The sequence below is a fragment of the Oncorhynchus mykiss genome, chromosome 1 (assembly GCF_013265735.2).
Source record: "Oncorhynchus mykiss isolate Arlee chromosome 1, USDA_OmykA_1.1, whole genome shotgun sequence".
Taxonomy (NCBI): domain Eukaryota; kingdom Metazoa; phylum Chordata; class Actinopteri; order Salmoniformes; family Salmonidae; genus Oncorhynchus; species Oncorhynchus mykiss.
The window spans coordinates 83,712,418-83,733,186 of record NC_048565.1 but is presented as its reverse complement, the minus strand read 5'-3'; the positions used below and the strand labels follow the sequence as shown (position 1 = coordinate 83,733,186).

Below are 20,769 nucleotides of genomic sequence, written 5' to 3'. Positions count from 1 at the left end.
CATTACTCATCTCATATGTATATACTGTACTCTATACCATCTACTGCATCTTGCCTATGCCGTTCGGCCATCGCTAATCCATAAATGTATATGTACATATTCTTATTCATTCCTTTACACTTGTGTGTACAATGTAGTTGTTGTGAAATTGTTAGATTACTTGTTAGATATTACTGCATGGTCGGAACTACAAGCACAAGCATTTCGCTACACTCGCATTAACATCTGCTAACCATGTGTACAGTCGTGGCCAAAAGTTTTGAGAATGACACAAATATTAATTTCAACAAAGTTAGCTGTATTTAGATATTTTTGTCAGATGTTACTATGGAATACTGAAGTATAATTACAAGCATTTCATAAGTGTCAAAGGCTTTTATTGACAATTACATGAAGTTGATGCAAAGAGTCAATATTTGCAGTGTTGACCCTTCTTTTTCAAGACCTCTGCAATCTGCCCTGGCATGCTGTCAATTAACTTCTGGGCCACATCCTGACTGATGGAAGCCCATTCTTGCATAATCAATGCTTGGAGTTTGTCAGAATTTGTGGGTTTTTGTTTGTCCACCCCCTCTTGAGGATTGACCACAAGATCTCAATGGGATTAAGGTCTGGGGAGTTTCCTGGCCATGGACCCAAAATATTGATGTTTTGTTCCCCGAGCCACTTAGTTATCACTTTTGCCTTATGGCAAGGTGCTCCATCATGCTGGAAAAGGCATTGTTCGTCACCAAACTGTTCCTGGATGGTTGGGAGAAGTTGCTCTCGGAGGATGTGTTGGTACCATTCTTTATTCATGGCTGTGTTCTCAGGCAAAATTGTGAGTGAGCCCACTCCCTTGGCTGAGAAGCAACCCAACACATGAATGGTCTCAGGATGCTTTACTGTTGGCAGGACACAGGACTGATGGTAGCACTCACCTTGTCTTCCCCGGACAAGCTTTTTTCCGGATGCCCCAAACAATCGGAAAGGGGATTCATCAGAGAAAATGACTTTAACCCAATCCTCAGCAGTCTAATCCCTGTACCTTTTTCAGAATATCAGTCTGTCCCTGATGCTTTTCCTGGAGAGAAGTGGCTTCTTTGCTGCCCTTCTTGACACCAGGCCATCCTCCAAAAGTCTTTGCCTCACTGTGCGTGCAGATGTACTCACACCTGCCTGCTGCCATTCCTGAGCAAGCTCTGTACTGGTGGTGCCCCGATCCCACAGCTGAATCAACTTTAGGAGACGGTCCTAGCAGTTGCTGGACTTTCTTGGGCGCCCTGAAGCCTTCTTCACAACAATTGAACCGCTCTCTTTGAAGTTCTTGATGATCCAATAAATTATTGATTTAGGTGCAATCTTACTGGCAGCAATATCCTTGCCTGTGAAGCCCTTTTTGTGCAAAGCAATGATGACGGCACATGTTTCCTTGCAGGTAACCATGGTTGACAGAGGAAGAACAATGATTCCATGCACCTCCTTTTGAAGCTTCCAGTCTGTTATTCGAACTCAATCAGCATGACAGAGTGATCTCAAGCCTTGTCCTCGTCAACACTCACACCTGTGTTAACGAGATAATCACTGACATGATGTCAACTGGTCCTTTTGTGGCAGGGCTGAAATGCAGTGGAAATGTTTTTGTGGGGATTCAGTTCATTTGCATGGCAAATAAGGATTTTGCAATTAATTGTAATTAATCTGATCACTCTTCATAACATTCTGGAGTATATGCAAATTGCCATCATACAAACTGAGGCAGCTGTAACGGTTTTCTGTATGTGAAGGAGAGTCGGACCAAAATGCAGCGTGTAGATTGCGATCCATGTTTTAATGAACAAACGTAAAACACGAATCAATGCAAACACTACAAAATAAAGAACGTGATGAACGTAACGAAAACCTAAAACAGCCTATCTGGTGAAAAACACATAGACAGGAACAATCACCCACAAACACACAGTGAAACCCAGGCTACCTAAATATGGTTCCCAATCAGAGACAATGACGAACACCTGCCTCTGACTGAGAACCATATCAGGCTGAACATAGAAATAGACAAACAAGACATGAAACATAGAATGCCCACTCAGATCACACCCTGACCAATCAAAACATAGAAAATACAAAGTAAACTATGGTCAGGGCGTGACAGTACCCCCCCCCCCCAAGGTGCGGACTCCGGCCGCAAAACCTGAACCTATAGGGGAGGGTCTGGGTGGGCATCTGTCCGCGGTGGCGGCTCTGGCGCTGGACGTGGACCCCACTCCATGACAGTTTTAATCCCCCTCCTAAACGTCCCTAAATAGGTTACCCACCACAATGATAACATGGGACAGAGGGACAGCTCGGGACAGATGCCCACCCAGACCCTCCCCTATAGGTTCAGGTTTTGCGGCCGGAGTCCGCACCTTGGGGGGGGGGGGTACTGTCACGCCCTGACCATAGTTTACTTTGTATTTTCTATGTTTTGATTGGTCAGGGTGTGATCTGAGTGGGCATTCTATGTTTCATGTCTTGTTTGTCTATTTCTATGTTCAGCCTGATATGGTTCTCAGTCAGAGGCAGGTGTTCGTCATTGTCTCTGATTGGGAACCATATTTAGGTAGCCTGGGTTTCACTGTGTGTTTGTGGGTGATTGTTCCTGTCTATGTGTTTTTCACCAGATAGGCTGTTTTAGGTTTTCGTTACGTTCATCACGTTCTTTATTTTGTAGTGTTTGCATTGATTCGTGTTTTACGTTTGTTCATTAAAACATGGATCGCAATCTACACGCTGCATTTTGGTCCGACTCTCCTTCACATACAGAAAACCGTTACAGAATCACCCACCACAAAAGGACCAAGCAGCGTGTCAACAGGCAGGAGCAGCGCGAGGAGACGCGCAATAAGGATTTCTGGACATGGGAGGAAATCCTCGACGGGAGAGGACCCTGGGCTAAACCAGGGGAGTGTAGCCGCCCAAAGGAGCAGCCCAAAGAGGAGGTATGGACATGGGAGGACGAATTAGAAGGAAGAGGACCCTGGGCTCAGCCAGGAGAATATCGCCGCCCCAAAGAAGAACTGGAGGCGGCGAAAGCGGAGAGGCGCAGATATGAGGAGGCAGCACGACGTAGCGGATGGAAGCCTGAGAAGCAGCCCCAAAAATTTCTTGGGGGGGGGCTAACAGGGAGTATGGCTACGCCAGGTAGGAGACCTGGGCAGACTCCCTGTGCTTACCGGGGGGCTAGAGAGACCGGACAGGCACCGTGTTATGCAGTGGTGCGCACGGTGTCTCCAGTGCGGGTGCATAGCCCGGTGCGGTATATTCCAGCTCCGCGTGTTGGCCGGGCTAGATTGAGCGTCGAGCCTAATGCCATGAAGCCGGCTCTACGCAGCTGGTCCCCAGTGCGTCTCCTTGGGCCGGCTTACATGGCACCAGCCTTGCGCTCGGTGTCTCCGGTTCGCCTGCATAGCCCAGTGCGGGCTATTCCACCTCGCCGCACTGGCAGGGCGACCGTGAGCAGTTGGGAAGGTTGGGCAGGCTCGGTGCTCAAGAGCTCCAGTGCGCCTGCACGGTCCGGTTTTTCCAGTACCACCTCCACACCCCAGCCCTCCGGTAGCAGCTCCCCGCACCAGGCTTCCTGTGCGTGTCCTCGGCCCAGTACCACCAGTGCCAGCACCACGCATCAGGCCTACAGTGCGCCTCGCCTGTCCAGCGCTGTCGGAGCCCTCCTCCTCTCCAGCGTTGTCTGAGTCTCCCGCCTGTTTAGCGCTGTTAGAGCCTTCCTTCTCTACAGCGCTGCCGGAGTCTCCCGCCTGTTCAGAACTGCCAGTTTGCAAAGAGCTGCCAGTTAGCATAGAGCTGCCAGTTAGCATAGAGCTGCCAGTTAGCATAGAGCTGCCAGTTAGCAAGGAGCTGCCAGTCTGCAAGGAGCTGCCAGTCTGCAAGGAGCTGCCAGTCTGCAAGGAGCTGCCAGTCTGCATAGAGCTGCCAGTCTGCAAGGAGCTGCCAGTCTGCAAGGAGCCGCCAGAGCTGCCTGTCTGCAGGATGCCGCCAAAGCTGCCAGTCTGCAAGGAGCCGCCAGAGCTGCCAGTCTGCAAGGAGCCGCCAGAGCTGCCAGTTAGCATGGAGCAGCCAGGGCCGCCAGTCAGTATGGAGCAGCCAGGGCCGCCAGTCAGCATGGAGCAGCCAGGGCCGCCAGTCAGCATGGAGCAGCCAGGGCCGCCAGTCAGCATGGAGCAGCCAGTCAGCATGGAGCAGCCAGAGCAGCCAGTCAGCATGGAGCAGCCAGAGCTGCCAGTCAGCATGGAGCAGCCAGGGCCGCCAGTCAGCATGGAGCAGCCAGGGCCGCCAGTCAGCATGGAGCAGCCAGGGCCGCCAGTCAGCATGGAGCAGCCAGGGCCGCCAGTCAGCATGGAGCAGCCAGTCAGCATGGAGCAGCCAGAGCAGCCAGTCAGCATGGAGCAGCCAGAGCTGCCAGTCAGCATGGAGCAGCCAGGGCCGCCAGTCAGCATGGAGCAGCCAGGGCCGCCAGTCAGCATGGAGCAGCCAGGGCCGCCAGTCAGCATGGAGCAGCCAGTCAGCATGGAGCAGCCAGTCAGCATGGAGCAGCCAGAGCAGCCAGTCAGCATGGAGCAGCCAGTCAGCATGGAGCAGCCAGAGCTGCCAGTCAGCATGGAGCAGCCAGTCAGCATGGAGCAGCCAGAGCTGCCAGTCATCATGGAGCAGCCAGTCAGCATGGAGCAGTCAGAGCTGCCAGTCGACCAGACTCTCCCAGATCTGCCAGTCGACCAGACTCTTCCAGATCTGCCAGTTGACCAGACTCTTCCAGATCTGCCAGTCGTCCAGACTCTTCCAGATCTGCCAGTCGTCCAGACTCTTCCAGATCTGCCAGTCGACCAGACTCTTCCAGATCTGCCAGTCGACCAGACTCTTCCAGATCTGCCAGTCGATCAGACTCTTCCAGATCTGCCAGTCGACCAGACTCTTCCAGATCTGCCAGTCGACCAGACTCTTCCAGATCTGCCAGTCGTCCAGACTCTTCCAGATCCGCCAGTCGACCAGATTCTCCCAGATCCGCCAGTCGACCAGATTCTCCCAGATCCGCCAGTCGACCAGATTCTCCCAGATCCGCCAGTCGACCAGATTCTTCCAGATCTGCTAGTCGACCAGGATCTGCTGAAGCCGCCAGCCAGCCAGGTTCTGGTAGTTTCTACTACCTGCCTGGGCTTCCTCTCAGTGCTGAGCTTCTTCTCAGTGCTGAGCTTCCTCTCAGTGCTGAGCTACCCATCTGTCCCGAGTTACCTCTGTCCTTAGTGTCCTGATGTCATTGTTCTGTGTTAGGTTACACAAGTATAGGCTGTTTCGGTTTTCATTAAGTTTATTGTTTTGATAGTGTTTGTGTTTAGTGTGTTACTTCATTAAACATGGATTGCAATAGACATGCCGCATTTTGGTCCGACTCTCCTTCACATACAGAAAACCGTTACAGCAGCAGACTTTGTGAAAATTAATATTTGTGTCATTCTCAAAACATTTGTCCACGACTGTATGTGACCAATAAAATTTGATTTGATTTAACCCTTACTCTAACCCTAGCCCTAACCCTTACTCTAACCTTAACCCTAACTCTAAACCTAACCCTAAACGTAACCCTAACTCTAAACCTAACCCTAACTATAACCTTAGCCAAGCAATTGCTTATGAACAGATAGTTTGTTGATAGTATGACCATCTGTAGAGCATCTACAGATGGAAAATCCGGACTATCCAAATAAAGTGTGACCTTGAACTGTGTACAGTGCATTCATTACCTCTGTTTCTGTTCATTACAGAACCACTACCATTCCACTACAGCCCCATGTACCTGAAAGTTCCTGTGTGTGAATAAAGTTCCTGTGTTAACTCTTGAGCTGCATTATTCCCCCTTTAACCAGAGGTGATGTCAAATACACTACAAGTTTTCCTGCAACAGGGTGATCAAATTAAGATCCTACATCTGTATGGAGTATCCACACACTCGTTTCACTTCTTTGAAGTACACTGCAAGAAGTGTTACATTCACAGTGTTAATGTTTTTAACTTGTATTTTTTTAGAATTTGTTTGTTTCAACATCTGTGTTTTCGCATGTACATTGATTGTTATTGATCTTATGCTATGCAAAGATAAATAACACAATATTCTAAACCATTGCAATCTGTAAGTGGTTGGATTTACAAAGCAAACAGCAAGAGTAAAAATGTACTCTGACGGAGTTGTTAATTCAAAACAACACAAGAAAAGTGTAAAATTGCATGGGAGTGAATTAAAAACGACACTGAAAGGGTGAAATGGCCATAAATGTAATAATAATCAACCCTATGACCAGAGTAGTTTTAACTGAAAATGGGGGTGGGATCATATAAACCCCAAAATGCTGTTGAATTTAAATCCATGGGAGTTGAATTACCTCTTATTGCGATTTTACTATGTGGACTAGACTGGCACACATGAAACATTAGGCTCCATGCTGTCGTGGGGCCAGAGTGGAAAGCAGAGGACAGTAGAGGGTTAAGACCCCTTGGCCCTGGTCTCTTTGGCCCCTGTGGGTGGAGGACAGCCTCAGGGACCCGTGAATCCCTCCTTATGTCACCTCCTTTGTTGACCACAGTTGTCAAGCACAGTACCCTTTTATTTCTCATATAGTAGTAAATCAATCCAATCTCACCGTCCAGAACATTCTACCCTCTCCAACTGAGCCCGTTCTTTTCTATCCTCAGCGCTTTACATGCTCTCTCTCCTCCCACTTCATTTCACCACATATTTTGGAGAACCCAGAGCGCGCGCACACACACACACACACAAACACACCATAAACTGTCACAGACCAACAGACTACGCCTCACGTATCCTCTCAGTCAGTCCATAGCATAGCATCGCCACAGGCATATGACAACTTAGAGAAGTAGTGACAATAACAAGCTGGCTTTAGACTCTCTGTGGCTTTGGGGTCAGTTGCAGTTAGGTGACTTTCTCAGCACGTACAGTATTCTCTAAAGAAGGGTCAATTGACTTGGTCAAATTTACTTTAAGGTCTGCTTTTAAACTCCTTATAATGGTTATACACAAGTGAATAACACAACGTTAAAAAGTTATGAGGTTTATAGGGAGTTTATAAGCAGCCTTTTCCAGTTTTAGCCTAAAGTTTACGCTACGCCTTAGAGAAAACCTTACCTGAGTAGATGTTAGTGTGAGCAGTGACATTGGCCTCCTCTTCCTCAGCTCCATACACTTCCTCAGTTTACAGATCTGGTGTCCAGTCCTGCGGTTCAGACAGCAGCTACACTGGCCACAGTTGATCTTCCTTAGGCACGGCTCACACCCTCCACACCTACTCCTCTTCTTCCTCTCCCTCCTCTGGATGATCCGTGGGGTTCGGGGCAGAGATGTGGCCCCGTCCAGGTGTCCCAGGTCCAGGCTAGGGTGTCCAGGGGGGCTAAGTTCCCCATATCCAGTCTCTGACTCAGTGTCGAAGGAGTAGGAGGATTGGGTGCTCTCAGAGCTGCAGGAGAAGGAGAATGAGAACTTGGAGCTAGAACTCTCCTGGTTAGGGATGCAGGAGGTCTTTGGCACTGAACCCAGATCAGATACAGAGACAGATGCAATATCTGTGTTTGGTTCAGACCCTGTGTTTGGTTCAGACCTTGTGTCTGTGTTTGGGAGTGAGGGTTGTGGCTCATCTTGGTTGTACTTGTTGTGAGTCATTGGACCAGAACCCAGGTCACAATCAGAGACAGATACAATGTCTTTGTCTGGTTCAGACCCAGTGGTGAAGACGTCTTTCTTTGTGTATGGGAGTGATGATGATGATGGTGGTTCTTCTGGGTAATTGTTGTGGTTGTTTGACAATGGACCCAGGTCAGGTACAGACACATTGATGGGGACCTCCGCGTTGGTGTACAGGTCTGAAGATGATGATGCAGACGATGAAGATAATTTTACATTGGGTTGATTGGATGACTCTTTGGTCTCTTTGTCCACTGGTCTGAGAAGTTGTCTAGCCTCTGGAGAGACAGGGCTCTCTGGGCTCTGACCGGGTGCTGGGTTTGCTGGGATTACACACAGAGACTTGTGGGGTTCACTGAGGAAGGCAACTGAGAGACTTAGTGATACTGGGTGCACTGAGGTCGTCTGTGATGTCTCATGGAAAGTAGTTGGGACTTTTAAAGGTTTATGGATTTCAACAGTTTGGGTAGGTTGGATTAGTTTTGCACCTTGGTTCAGAACCTTAATGTCATGTGACATTGTAGGGTGAAGTGTAAAGGTCGGGTGAGGATGAGGGAGAGGGGGTGACACCAGGTCTGAGGTAGCTGGTTCAGCGACAGATGGGGGATGGACAGGTGATTGCATCATCAACACATCATCCTGCAGAGGTGGCTTTTGGGGCTGAGAGACAGAAATACTGGCGCTTGTGTCTGGAGGTCTGCTGAACTCTCTCTTCTCCAGTCTCTCATCTTTCTCCTCTCTTTCCTTGGTCTCCTTCACCTTGACTATCTCCACTCTCTCCTCCCCCTCTGCTTTCTTCTTTTCTTCATCAGTCTTCTCTCCTTCCTCTACTGCTTCCTTTCCGTCCTTCTCCAACCTCTCCCCTCCTCTCTGCTCCTCTGCATGAGTATCTCTCTCTCTCTGCTCCATCTCAATCTGCTCAGCTCCAAGGTTAATCTTGGCTTTGTCTTCACCTTTAGGGACGACTGACACTTCCTGCCTCTCATCACTGGTAGAGTCACCAAGCTCATGGCTCTGGTAGAATTGCGCTGAATTGCCCTCACTAATATTATTGACTAGCTTTTCCTGTTGTTGGTCAACACTGATGGGGACATTGAGCTCAGAGTGTTTGCCCTCACCACTATGGCTGAAAGGCTTATCGTGTGGGTCAGTACCAACCGCGTCACCATTATGGGCAACTAACTCTTCATGTTTGTCATCACTAGCTGAGTCATCAGTTCTCAGGTTAAGAGGTTTGCCCTCACCATCATGGCCGACTCCTGGCTCCTGCTGGTCAATACAGGAATGGTCATCAAGTTCAGTCCTCTGGTTAGGTTTGCCCTCACTATCATGGCTGACTCCTGGTTCCTGCTGGTCAACACAGGAAGTGTCATCAAGTTCAGTCCTCAGGTTAAGAGGTTTTCCCTCACATTCATGGCCAACTCCTGGTTCCTGCTGGTCAACACAGGAAGGGTCTTCAAGTTCAGTCCTTAGGTTAAGAGGTTGGCCCTCACTATCATGGCTGACTACCTCCTTCTCTTGGTCAATCATACTAGGGTCTATACTACCAGGGTCAGACTCCTCAGGTCCTTGCTCAATCCCTCTTTCGCTCCATCTCTGACCCCTTGCTCCCCTCGCCCCCCTCCCTCTGGCTTTCTTCCCTCCCCTGCTAGGCTTTACCGTCAGGGGAGGAAACTTCTTGGAGCACCCCATGCCCCGTAAGGACATCCTGCGCCCCGGCGGATCCTCTCCCACCCCATGCTGGAGCAGAGGATTACCCCGGCTCCTTAGCCTCACTGATCCTGTTACATGCACAGGGGCATGGTTAACCCTACCAGGGGACCCCCCCGGGACCTGACTGCCAAGCCTGCCAACCCCACTCCTCCCTGGGCTTCTGGCCGGCTGGGCCTGGGTCCTGGTTGTGGATCTTCGGGGTGGTTTTGGTGTCGACTGTGGGCTCTCAAAGGCTTTTCCTCTAAACTTGCTGGAGTTGGAGATCTGCCTCTTGGCGGTGGTGGTGGTGGTTGTTGTTGTGGGTATCACCTTGCAGCCATTCCTTGTCTGTGGTGGGGGTTGTCTCTTAGGGGGTTTGGGAGTAGGAGGCATAGTGGAGGATGTGAGAGGGCAGAGATGAGGCAGTCGGCATGGGAACCAGGTGAATGGTTGTTCTCAGCTGTGCTCCAACTTCAACTTTTTTTTCTCTCTTCCTTAATTTTTTGGGGAGTAGATTACTGGCTTACACTGACACTCATATGTTGATTTATTTTCCCACCATGTTGAAAACCTGTGCAAGGACCTGGAGGGAATTGATAAAGAAAATAAAAAAATATGTTAAAATAACTGTCTGTTTCTCTATTATATAACACACCCAAAAACGTCCGTGTTTGACTGACAACACTAAGGAGAAAACGTTTTTATTTTCCTAACAAAACATGCCTGGTCACACGTTTTTTTTTGTATGTACTGGGTATAATAGAACCCAATTGTATAATTTGTAGCAGATGTTTAGAAATCTTGAACTGCATGGTGTTGCATTCGGGCAATGAAGCGTGTGACTGCAAATAGAACATGTATGAGGTATCAGGTGTAACTATATGGGTTAGTTGTATAGTGTTGAAGATTGTCGAGTTACCAGCCGTCTTTCACTTTCAACTGATCATGTTCAATAAACTCGCCTTGTGAGCCCACTTTAGGCTACTGCAGTTTTCCCTACTGTGTCCCTTTAACGAAAGGAATGGCGCCGGGCCTGCCGTGCCAAATACGTCCGTATTTGGCTTAGCCGACTAAACAGTTTACAACACACAACACCTTGTCAAAGCAATGATCCGTGAAGTAGAGACATGCTTATTACCATGTAGTTAACAGATTACACAATAACCCTTTCCTATAAATAAATGATTAATTGCAATATCAATAATATATTTGTATTATTAATCAATATGCTATAATCTCCAAACGCTCCTTCTTCTTCCGCATGGCGGTGGTATTTATTTTATATTTAGGCTAAGCCATTTAACAGTTAAAAGGCAGAAGTGAAGCCCTTTAAAAAGTATAGGCTGCCACACAACACCGGACTTGGCTCGCGGCCTACTTTTTTACTGCACGAGTTTCAGACGGAAGCGTAATGACAATGTTGTAACCAGCTTGCAACACTTTTGCCGCGTCGAGTAGATTTTCTTGCACTTGACCGAATGTCCGAAAAATATCGAGTATTTGACACTCGTGGCATTGGATGGCTGGCTAAGCTATTCGTGAATGTCACAAATAACATAAGTGTTGTTGGTTTAGATGTTATTTACACGTTGACTTTAAAAGGCAGCTCAAATACTTTACATACCAGAGAGACAGTTGCACTGTCTGAATTGCTAATAATATTCCACTCCTGATAGACACTGACGATCATTGTATTGGTTTCACTCGGAAAATATGGCTGGTTAGTAGCTCTTCTTTACAACGCTGATACATTGACACAATCTACCAATACTGTTTTATCAACACGTATATAGCCATACTGAATAAAACACCATTTAAAGCGTAAATCCTTCTTGTGTCAATCCATTCGGGGAAGCCCTCTCTCCCTCCTCTCCCAGACGCGACCTACGGTCTCGAGTCAACTCAGCTCTGGAGTGAAGGGTCATTGGGAAAACCTGGAATGGAGCATTTGTCTACTTTCTCTAATGAGTAGAGGTAACAAACTACTATCAAACTACTTCAAACCCTAGATAACCTTTAACAAGCTAATGTTTTGCTTCATATTCTGTATGGTTTACAACTGTGTAATAATAACAGCTTTAAAAATATGTTTTAGAACTGTGTAATAGTAACACCTTAAAAACACTAACCTGCTACACAAAAGTACTATTTGACCCTATATGTAGGAAATTATTAAGTGTTTAGGAAGTTGTTTACATATTATTAATTGACACATTTATGGTTTAATTATGCCGTTTTTATTATTTGCCAATGACGTCATTCGCATGAGACAGTGGATCTGTGCACATGAAGGGCACCAGTTGTTAGTGATCATAAAAACATGTGCCTTAACCCTTCATACATACATTTAACCGGTAGCCAGTTGTTTTTTGTATTGCTGTTTGCCTAATCACATTTCGCTATTCTTTAGCTACGCATTTCTCGCAAAAAATAGTGACCAGAAACTGAACTCACAATTGTCGCTCGGTGAGGTTGTCTCCACGAGTGCCCGCTAGGCAGGTTTCTTCGGGGAATCAGGAAGCGACGGAGGCTACCTGCAAATGCTAACGCTGGCGAGATTTGTTTTGCAACGGTTGTTCATCTGACAGTGTTGACCTAGCAGTGGGTAAGATAGCTAATATAAGTTATTAGTACAGCAACTGTGAGTCAGTGTTTGAACAGTCCATTCAATAGTAGATATTCGAAATTGTAGCTAGTTGACTATTTAACGTTCATCTGCTAGTAACGGTAGTACGATAACTCGACTTCAATGACAGCTAGCTACTACTAGCTATTTTTTTGTTTTGACACGTGACTAGCCAGCTAACCAAATTATGTATTGATTATACATTGTTTTAGTGATCAACAGGTTGCGACGTTATGCCTCACATAGTTATGTGCCTCTCAAGGCAAGACAGAATGTCAGTGTTAGTAAGTTATATTGTTGGTCTGATAATGACGTGGAGCGTTGTCCTTTTTAATGCTGGGTGAGAATGCAATGTAGCTGTTGTGTTTTTTTCTTTGCATAGTTATGGATACATTCGGGTCCTGATTGAACTCACACATCATGGCAACGGACGATGCAGTCTCACCCGTGGTCGTCCTGTGATCCCCGACCACACTCAGGGGGACTATCACTTTGTCCGCTCCTTCGTAGCTGGAGGTAAGGGCCGAGGTAAGGCTGGAGGTAAGGGCGGAGGTAAGGGCGGCTGCAGACTTCACTAGTGATGATAATGCAGAAATACAATACGGAACATACAGTAGTACACATCCAGTGACACAAGCCCTGGTTCTGATAAGCTGCATAGTGTGCAGGCAATTCATCCGGCAATAACAGACTACTATCATCTAAATTAAAACTCACCAGAGATCCAGAAGAAATGGGTATATGTCTACAGAGTTCTGACAACTTAAACACCTAGACCTTGGCAGAGCGATATAGGCATAATGAGTTTGTGAGTAGGTTTCACAGACCCAGATTAAGCTGATTTGTCTTGGACCTGGATTAAAAAGCATGCTCAATGGCGATTCTTTTTAGTCCAGGACTAAGCTTAAAGCTGAAATCCGCACCACTGTTCAGTCAGCATCAGGTGAAACAGCACTGTTCACCCCCAGCGCATTTGTTATTGTTTTTGTGTTGTTGATGAAACGGAGGAGAGGAGCATCCAGAATTCTGGGAAAACAAAATGGCGTGCAATGATGTCCGAGGGAAAGAAACGGTGTTGGTTGTTTGTTGCATAAACGGCTGGATACTACCTTTAATGCAGGTTAGGGAGACTGGCACAGAATGTGCAGGTTATTATTTATATACAAATATAGATACGGTGCCTGGAGTAGAGGTCGACCGATCATGATTTTTCGATACCGATTATTGGAGGACTAAAAAAGCCGATACCGATTAATCGGCTGATTTTAAAAATAAATATTATTTTATTTTGTATTTATTTGTAATAATGACAATTACAACAATACTGAATTAACACTTATTTTAACTTAATATAAAACATCAATAAAATCAATTTAGCCTCAAATAAATAATTAAACATGTTCAATTTGGTTTAAATAATGCAAAAACAAAGTGTTGGAGAAGAAAGTAATATGTGCCATGTAAAAATATGTGCCATGTAAAAAAGCTAATGTTTAAGTTCCTTGCTCAGAACATGAGAACATATGAAAGTTGGTGGTTCCTTTTAACATGAGACTTCAATATTCCAAGGTAAGAGGTTTTAGGTTGTAGTTAATATAATATTTATAGGACTATTTCTCTCTATACCATTTGTATTTCATATACCTTTGACTATTGGATGTTCTTATAGGCACTATAGTATTGCCAGTGTAACAGTATAGCTTCCGTCCCCCTCCTCGCCCCTACCTGGGCTCGAACCAGGAACACATCGACAACAGCCTCTGCTCCACAAAAGCCGCGGCCCTTGCAGCGCAAGGGGAATAACTACTCCAAATCTAAAAGCGAGTGACGTTTGAAACAGTATTAGCGCACACCCAGCTAACTAGCTAGCCATTTCACATTGGTTACACCAGCCATTAGGCTGATAGGCTTGAAGTCATAAACAGCGCTGTGCTTGCGAAGAGCTGCTTGCAAAACGCACGAAAGTGCTGTTTGAATGAATGATTACAGGCCTGCTGCTGCTCAGTCAGACTGCTCTATCAAATCATAGACTTAATTATAACATAATAACACACAGAAATACCAGCCTTTGGTCATTAATATGATCGAATCCGGAAACTATCATTTCGAAAACATTATTATTATTTCAGTGAAATACGGAACCGTTCGGTATTTTATCTAACAGGTGGCATCCCTAAGTCTAAATATTCTTGTTACATTGCACAACCTATAATGTATGTCATAATTACGTAAAATTCTGGCAAATTAGTTCGCAATGAGCCAGGCAACACAAACTGTTGCATATACCCTGACTCTGCGTGCAATGAACGCAAGAGAAATGACACAATTTCTCCTTGTTAATATTGCATACTAAACTGGATTAGTAGTTATAACTGGTGATTATGATTGATTGTTTTTTATAAGATAAGTTTAATGCTAGCTAGCAACTTACCTTGGCTTCTACTGCATTCACGTAACAGGCAGGCTACTCGTGGAGTGCAATGGTTAGAGCGTTGGACTAGTTAACTGTGTGGTTGCAAGATTGAAACCCCTGAGCTGACAAGGTGAAAATCTGTCGTTCTGCCGCTGATCAAGGCAGTTTAACCCACAGTTCCTAGGCAGTCATTGAAAATAAGAATGTATTCTTAACTGACTTGCCTAGTTAAATAAAAGGTATAAAGAATAATCGGAAATTGGCGCCCAAAAATACAGATTCCTGATTGTTATGAAAACTTGAAATCGGCCCTAATTAATCGGCCATTCCGATTAATCGGTTGACCTCTAGCCTGGAGAAGTCACATGACGGTGGTCAAGGTCTGTTGTCTATACAGTAGATATGGTGCCTGGAGAAGTCACATGACGGTGGTCAAGGTCTGTTGTCTATACAGTAGATATGGTGCCTGGAGAAGTCACATGACGGTGGTCAAGGTCTGTTGTCTATACAGTAGATATGGTGCCTGGAGAAGTCACATGACAGTGGTCAAGGTCTGTTGTCTATACAGTAGATATGGTGCCTGGAGAAGTCACATGACAGTGGTCAAGGTCTGTTGTCTATACAGTAGATATGGTGCCTGGAGAAGTCACATGACAGTGGTCAAGGTCTGTTGTCTATACAGTAGATATGGTGCCTGGAGAAGTCACATGACAGTGGTCAAGGTCTGTTGTCTATACAGTAGATACGGTGCCTGGAGAAGTCACATGACGGTGGTCAAGGTCTGTTGCTATAACTGTTTGTGTGTATCATCATCCATCTGCCAGTTATATTGAGGCTATTACTCTGTTCTATCTGTAACTAAGATTGTCTTATTAGTCAGATGGTGAACATGCCAAATACACCATTGCTTCTCTGGACAGAGTGAAGATCTTACTGCAAGCCAACAGTCCCCACGACAAAGACCTGGGTAAGAACTGGATAACTCTGCTGCGGTGGAAGTGTTACTGAACATGTAAACATGTCAGTTGGTTTGTCAGTGTCACTCATGTGTCACCCCTCCCATGGACATCTGACACAGGTTTTCCTTCTTCTACCACCTGGTTGCAGCGAAAACTAAACTATGACATCCCTCCACACAATTATCTCATGCTTATTTCTCTCCTTCACTCTCTCTCCCCTCCCTCTCTCCTCGAGGTGTGGTAGCTACTCTCCGTGTCGTGCCAAGAGAGGAGGGTTACCTGGGGCTCTATAAAGGCAATGGGGCCATGATGGTCAGGATATTCCCCTACAGAGCTATCCAGTTCATGGCCTTTGACAAATACAAGAAGATCCTCAGTAAACAGCTGGGCGTCTCTGGACACATCCACAGGCCCGTGGTCGGTGCTATGGCAGGTGAGAGAAGATCAGTGGTGGAAAGGGCCTCTTTCATGGCAGGGAGGGAGAATCCAGAAAATACAAACGGAGGCTTGTATAATGCAGAGAAGATACTTCCTTACTCCTGATTATTTTTCAACAAAACACCAACAGTTGTTGGTTAGTATATTTTATCTTACCATGTTATTGTTGCTCAGGGATGACAGCAGTGATATGTACGTACCCTCTTGACGTGATCAGAGCCTGTCTGGCTTACCAGATGAAAGGACACCATCGCTACACGGGCATCAGAAATGCCTTCCAGACCATATACCTAAAGGTATGCTATTTTATTTATTCTGACCTATCCCTTTATTTGTCTTTCAGTTTCACATTCAACCTGTTACCTGTGTTTGTGTTTCTCATTAACTGATTCTCAGTGGTGGTGTTTATTTGTAATTTTTAAAGGAAGGAGGCATCCCTGGCTTCTACAAGGGACTGATCCCAACCCTTATAGGCATGACTCCATATGCAGGTGAACACACACACACACACACACGGTGTTGTGACTAACTTTTTGTCCACTTCATTGTGTGCCTCATTTGTTTTGTCCTCCTCTGCTCTCCCTCCCTCCCTCCCTCCCTCCCTCCCTCCCTCCCTCCCTCCCTCCCTCCCTCCCTCCAGGGTTCTTGTTCATTACCTTCAGCACGTTGAGGACTTCCCAGAGATACTGGGACGACCGTCCTCAGACAACCCAGAGGTGCTGGTGCTGTAGACCCACGTCAACTTGCTCTGTGGAAGGGGTGGCCGGAGCTGTCCACAGACCATATAGTAGGTTGATTGATTGACTAATTGGGTGTTTGACTGATGAATTGATTGGTTTTAAAGACCTACCCTCTTCTCTTCTCCCTGTTACCCTCATTTCTTCTACCTCTCCCTGTTCCCCTCTTCTCCTCTCCCTGTTCCCCTCTTCTCCTCTCCCTGTTCCCCTCTTCTCCTCTCCCTGTTCCCCCCCTACTCCATCTCCTCTCCCTGTTCCCCTCTTCTCTTCTCCACCCCCTTTTCACCTCTTCGTCGTCTCCTCTCCCCGTTCCCCCTTCTCCGTCTCCTCTCCCTGTTCCCCCCTTCTCCGTCTCCTCTCCTTGTTCCCCCCTTCTCCGTCTCCTCCTTGTTTCCCCCTTCTCCGTCTCCTCTCCCAGTTCCCTTCTTCTCTTCTCCACTCCCTGTTCACCTCTTCTTTGTCTCCTCTACCTGTTCACCTCTTCTTTGTCTCCATTTAACCCTTCCTCTCCAAACACAGGGCTCTTATTAAATAAAAAGTATATACCCCTGCACATATAATCTAATGTATTACGATCTGAAAGGCAAAAGGACCCTGTTTGAATACTCAGAAAAATCGCTTGGCAATAGGAGTTTTGTGGAGTGTGGGTATTATTGAGTCGTGCCTTGCCGTGCAGTCATGAGTGAACATGGTTGATCCTCAAGGAGACTACAGCATACCAGGCCTGCCTTTCACAGTTCACCCTGCTACACCGTGGCAGTGGAATTACTCCAGCACCTGATACTCTGTAATGATTTACTAGACAACCTCCTCACTTAGAGTAAGACTGTTGAGTTACTATGTTCTACTCCATACAATGAGGGCTTGTGTGTCTGATGATGTCATTCCCGAGCCTGTGTGTATGTCTCTGTCTGTATTAACCAGCCAAACAGACTGGCAGAATAACCTGTTCCAAACATCTCTAACTGATTTTTATCTTTTATTATCATGTAATTAACATATTACAATGTAATTAATAAATACGTTCCTGCTAAGCAAATAAAGCATAACTTTGTCTTCCCACTTGACTCCCTCTACAGTGCCCTGACCAAGACTCTTGTATACAGTCAGTATGGGGTGAAGAAGGGTCTGTACAGAGGCCTGTCTCTCAACTACATCTGCTGTGTGCCCTCACAGGCTGTGGCCTTTATCACCTATGGGTTGATGAAGCAAACCATCCACCTCAACTAGCTGCTCCCTCACCATCCATCTCTACCCTTCATCGTTGCATAGCGGGACTGAGGCACGTTCACTGGGGATAAACGTTCTGAAAGGTTTAGAAAGATCCCTAGCAGCTGTCTATCTCAAAACAGCCTGAACAAGAGCGTTCTCTGGGGCTATATGTTCTGTAATGTTAAGGGAATATTGCCTATTAGATATGTTAATTTGCCCTAGTAAACGTTTTCAGTTTTAAGGAAGTCGGCTTCCATTCGGAGGTGTTGACCCCTGCTACCAGAGGCGGCCATTGTGGCTCAGCCACTGGAGCCGAGCCTAGTAGCTGCTTACCCCAGTCGGAAAGCAGAGGAATGCTAGGCACTGGGCCCCATGGCAGTGCTAATCCAGTGCCCATGTCTGTGTCTGCGCCTATAATGTTGTGCTGAAACCATCCGCCAAACCTGTGGCTTGGCTTTGGACAACACCCTGGCAACTATTGCCATGGATACCTATAGACAATGGCTTCCTCTGCTTCGATGGGCAGCTATGGGCAATGAACCCCTAACAACACTCGTTGGTAATGCCATAGAAACCCAATTATGTACACTGCTCCCCCATCCTACCCCACCACCCGCCCGTAAGAAGTCACCCAGCCAATGACGGAAGGGAAAGTCACACCGGACAATCTGGCTTATCCAATCGGAGGCCTTCTTTTCCTCATGTACCTACAAATCTAGACCCATAATCAATGAGACAAGGATTTAAATGTGTAGTATGTCAGTTATAAGAGTCCAGATTCAACTATCGAACATTTTATGAGAATTAAGAAACACTCCCCAGGCTTGTGTTGAACACAGAACTGTACTTTTTGAGCAGCCTAAGTCTAATAGAATCCTAATGATAAAATCCCACATCAGTTTGTTGAAAACTGAACATAATTAATTTTTTATTTTGATACTCCCCCAAAAAGTCTTATTGTCTGTCTGACATCGAAACAGGTTTGCTTTCTAATTTGTTCACCCCATGCAGTTTAACAGATGTGTCTCTGTAGGAGTGTTGTCTTTGGTATTGACGTGTGTGTGTGTGTGTGTGTGTGTGTGTGTGTGTTAAAGCATCTGTTCAGGTTTCAGTGTGTAGTGTGTCTCTTGTCTATGGTGCAGGTTAGATTCAGGGAATGAGGCCGTGATTTACTATTGTAGCGTGCAGAAACAGTTATGTCTCATTCTAATGATGTTGTGTATCTACCGGGAGGATTTAGAATTTATAGAGATGTGTGTCTATGAGAGAGCAAAATTCAACTTTTCCAAAATGCCCAGGTTTCCCAGACATCCCAGGTACAGGATGGAAATGGAACACGTTGGAATTTTGGGAAACTTACCTACCAGAAGACTGGTGTTGACATTGTTCCTATAAGAGGACCATGAACTGATGTATGGACTGAATGGCGGTGGTTCTAACATATGTTATATTTGCTCCCCGTCTACATTTCCTGTGTTCAGGTGTGTGTAGAAAGAGTTTGTCAGCTACTGAGATCTAGACACTAGCATAAATAAATACATGTAAGATGGTGCTATATAATTTGAAGCACCCAAATGGAAACCTGAGTTAAGCACTTCAGGAAGAAACTTGCACTTGGAAGATGTGGATGTCTATTAAGGCAGCCCCCCGCACCTCTCTGATTCAGAGGGGTTGGGTTAAATGCGGAAGACACATTTCAGTTGAATGCATTCAGTTGTACAACCTGCTAGTTATCCCCCTTTCCTTTGGCTCTTTTGTGTTTATTTATGATAGTGTAGTATGACTCTGTCCACAAGGGGTCAGAAACGAGTCCGTAATATGTTTACCCACAACAACAGCCTGCCCTGGATGTAACTGGACTTTACATTACCATGCTGAATCAAAATCAAATAATGTATTGATCACATGCGCCAAATACAATAGGTGTTGGCCGTACCGTTAAATGCTTACTTACAAGCCCTTAACCAATAATGCAGGGTTTTAACAAAGAAAGAGAAAATGTGCTAAATAAACTAAAGGAACGATAGCCTCATTATTGTTATTTTATTGTGTTACTATGTACAAAGCCTCCATACCCACTACAGAGGTTTCTGTAATCTTATCAGTCCATTGTTATCATGATGATCCCCACACTGGAGTGCCTTATGAATATGGGCATTGTTCTTATCTTGTTAAGCCAAATGATGTAAGGAAATAGGAAGTCATGAGAATCATATGTACACTACCGTTCAAAGGTTTTGCAACACCTACTCATTCAAGCGTTTTTCTTTATTTGTACTATTTTCTACATTGTAGAATCATAGTGAAGACGTCAAAACTATGAAATAACCAAATCAAATTTTATTTGTCTCGTGCGCCGAATACAACTGCTGTAGACCTTACAGTGAAATGCTTACTTACAAGCCCTTTACCAACAATACAGTTTTAAGAAAAAATACAAAAATAAGAGATTAGAATAACAAATAATTAAAGAGCAGCAGTGAATAATAATAGCGAGGCTTTATGCAGGGGGTACCGGTACAGAGTCTATGTGCGGGAGCACCGGTGTCGAGGTAATTGATGTAATATGTACATGTAGGTAAGAGTTATTAAGAGTAGCAGAAGTGTAGGGGGGGGGCAATGCAAATAGTCTGGGTAACCATTTGATTAGCTGTTCAGGAGAAGCTGTTTAGAAGCCTCTTGGACCTAGACTTGGTGCTTTGGTATCGCTTGCCGTGCGATAGCAGAGAGAACAGTCTGACGAGGGTGGCAGGAGTCTGACAATTGTTAGGGCCTTCCTCTGACACCACCTGGTATAGAGGTCCTGGATGGCAGGAAGCTTGGCCTCAGTGATGTACTGGGCCGTATGCACTACCCTCTGTAGTGCCTTGCGGTCGGAGGCCGAGCAGTTGCCATACCAGGCAGTGATGCAACCATGCTCTCGATGGTGCAGCTGTAGAACCTTTTGAGGATCTAAGGACCCATGC

At 45.9% G+C, this 20,769-nt stretch overlaps 2 protein-coding genes across 17 annotated transcripts in view; one reads left to right on the top strand and one right to left on the bottom strand.

Moving 5' to 3' along the window:
* Positions 1–11,328, bottom strand: part of LOC110530841 (methylcytosine dioxygenase tet3-B) — a 76,198-nt gene extending 64,870 nt beyond the window's left edge. For 2 of the 3 annotated variants that reach the window (XM_036987128.1, XM_036987143.1), the window contains exons 1-2: positions 11,043–11,328; positions 7,175–10,001 (exon numbers count right to left, since the gene is read on the bottom strand). In XM_036987128.1, coding sequence (XP_036843023.1) covers positions 7,175–9,811 — 2,637 coding nt within the window. In that variant the 5' untranslated portion in view covers positions 9,812–10,001; positions 11,043–11,328. The remainder of the gene's footprint in view (positions 1–7,174; positions 10,002–11,042) is intronic. The other variant, XM_036987134.1, reaches the window with a different exon arrangement.
* Positions 11,273–19,835, top strand: LOC110530770 (graves disease carrier protein homolog). Of its 14 annotated transcripts, none has more exons than XM_036987189.1 (8): positions 11,273–11,392; positions 12,427–12,560; positions 15,378–15,424; positions 15,652–15,849; positions 16,029–16,150; positions 16,279–16,345; positions 16,495–16,641; positions 17,768–19,835. In XM_036987189.1, the coding sequence occupies exons 2-8, from the start codon at positions 12,478–12,480 to the stop codon at positions 17,890–17,892; spliced, it is 789 nt and encodes a 262-aa protein (XP_036843084.1). In that variant the 5' UTR covers positions 11,273–11,392; positions 12,427–12,477; the 3' UTR covers positions 17,893–19,835. The 14 variants fall into 14 exon arrangements, with proteins under 14 accessions (XP_036843084.1, XP_036843078.1, XP_021469718.2 ...); XM_036987183.1 differs by lacking the exon at positions 11,273–11,392 and adding an exon at positions 11,673–12,019; XM_021614043.2 differs by lacking the exon at positions 11,273–11,392 and adding an exon at positions 11,673–12,023 and having other exon boundaries at positions 15,661–15,849.
* Positions 19,836–20,769: the final 934 nt, after the last annotated feature.

Coding starts and splice junctions, on each gene's coding strand:
- LOC110530770 (XM_036987189.1), top strand. CDS start 12,478: ATGCAGTCTCACCCGTGGTCGTCCTGTGATCCCCGACCACACTCAGGG. Junction 15,850..16,028: donor CGTGGTCGGTGCTATGGCAG/GTGAGAGAAGAT, acceptor ATTGTTGCTCAG/GGATGACAGCAGTGATATGT. Junction 16,642..17,767: donor AGCTGTCCACAGACCATATA/GTAGGTTGATTG, acceptor GTGCCCTCACAG/GCTGTGGCCTTTATCACCTA.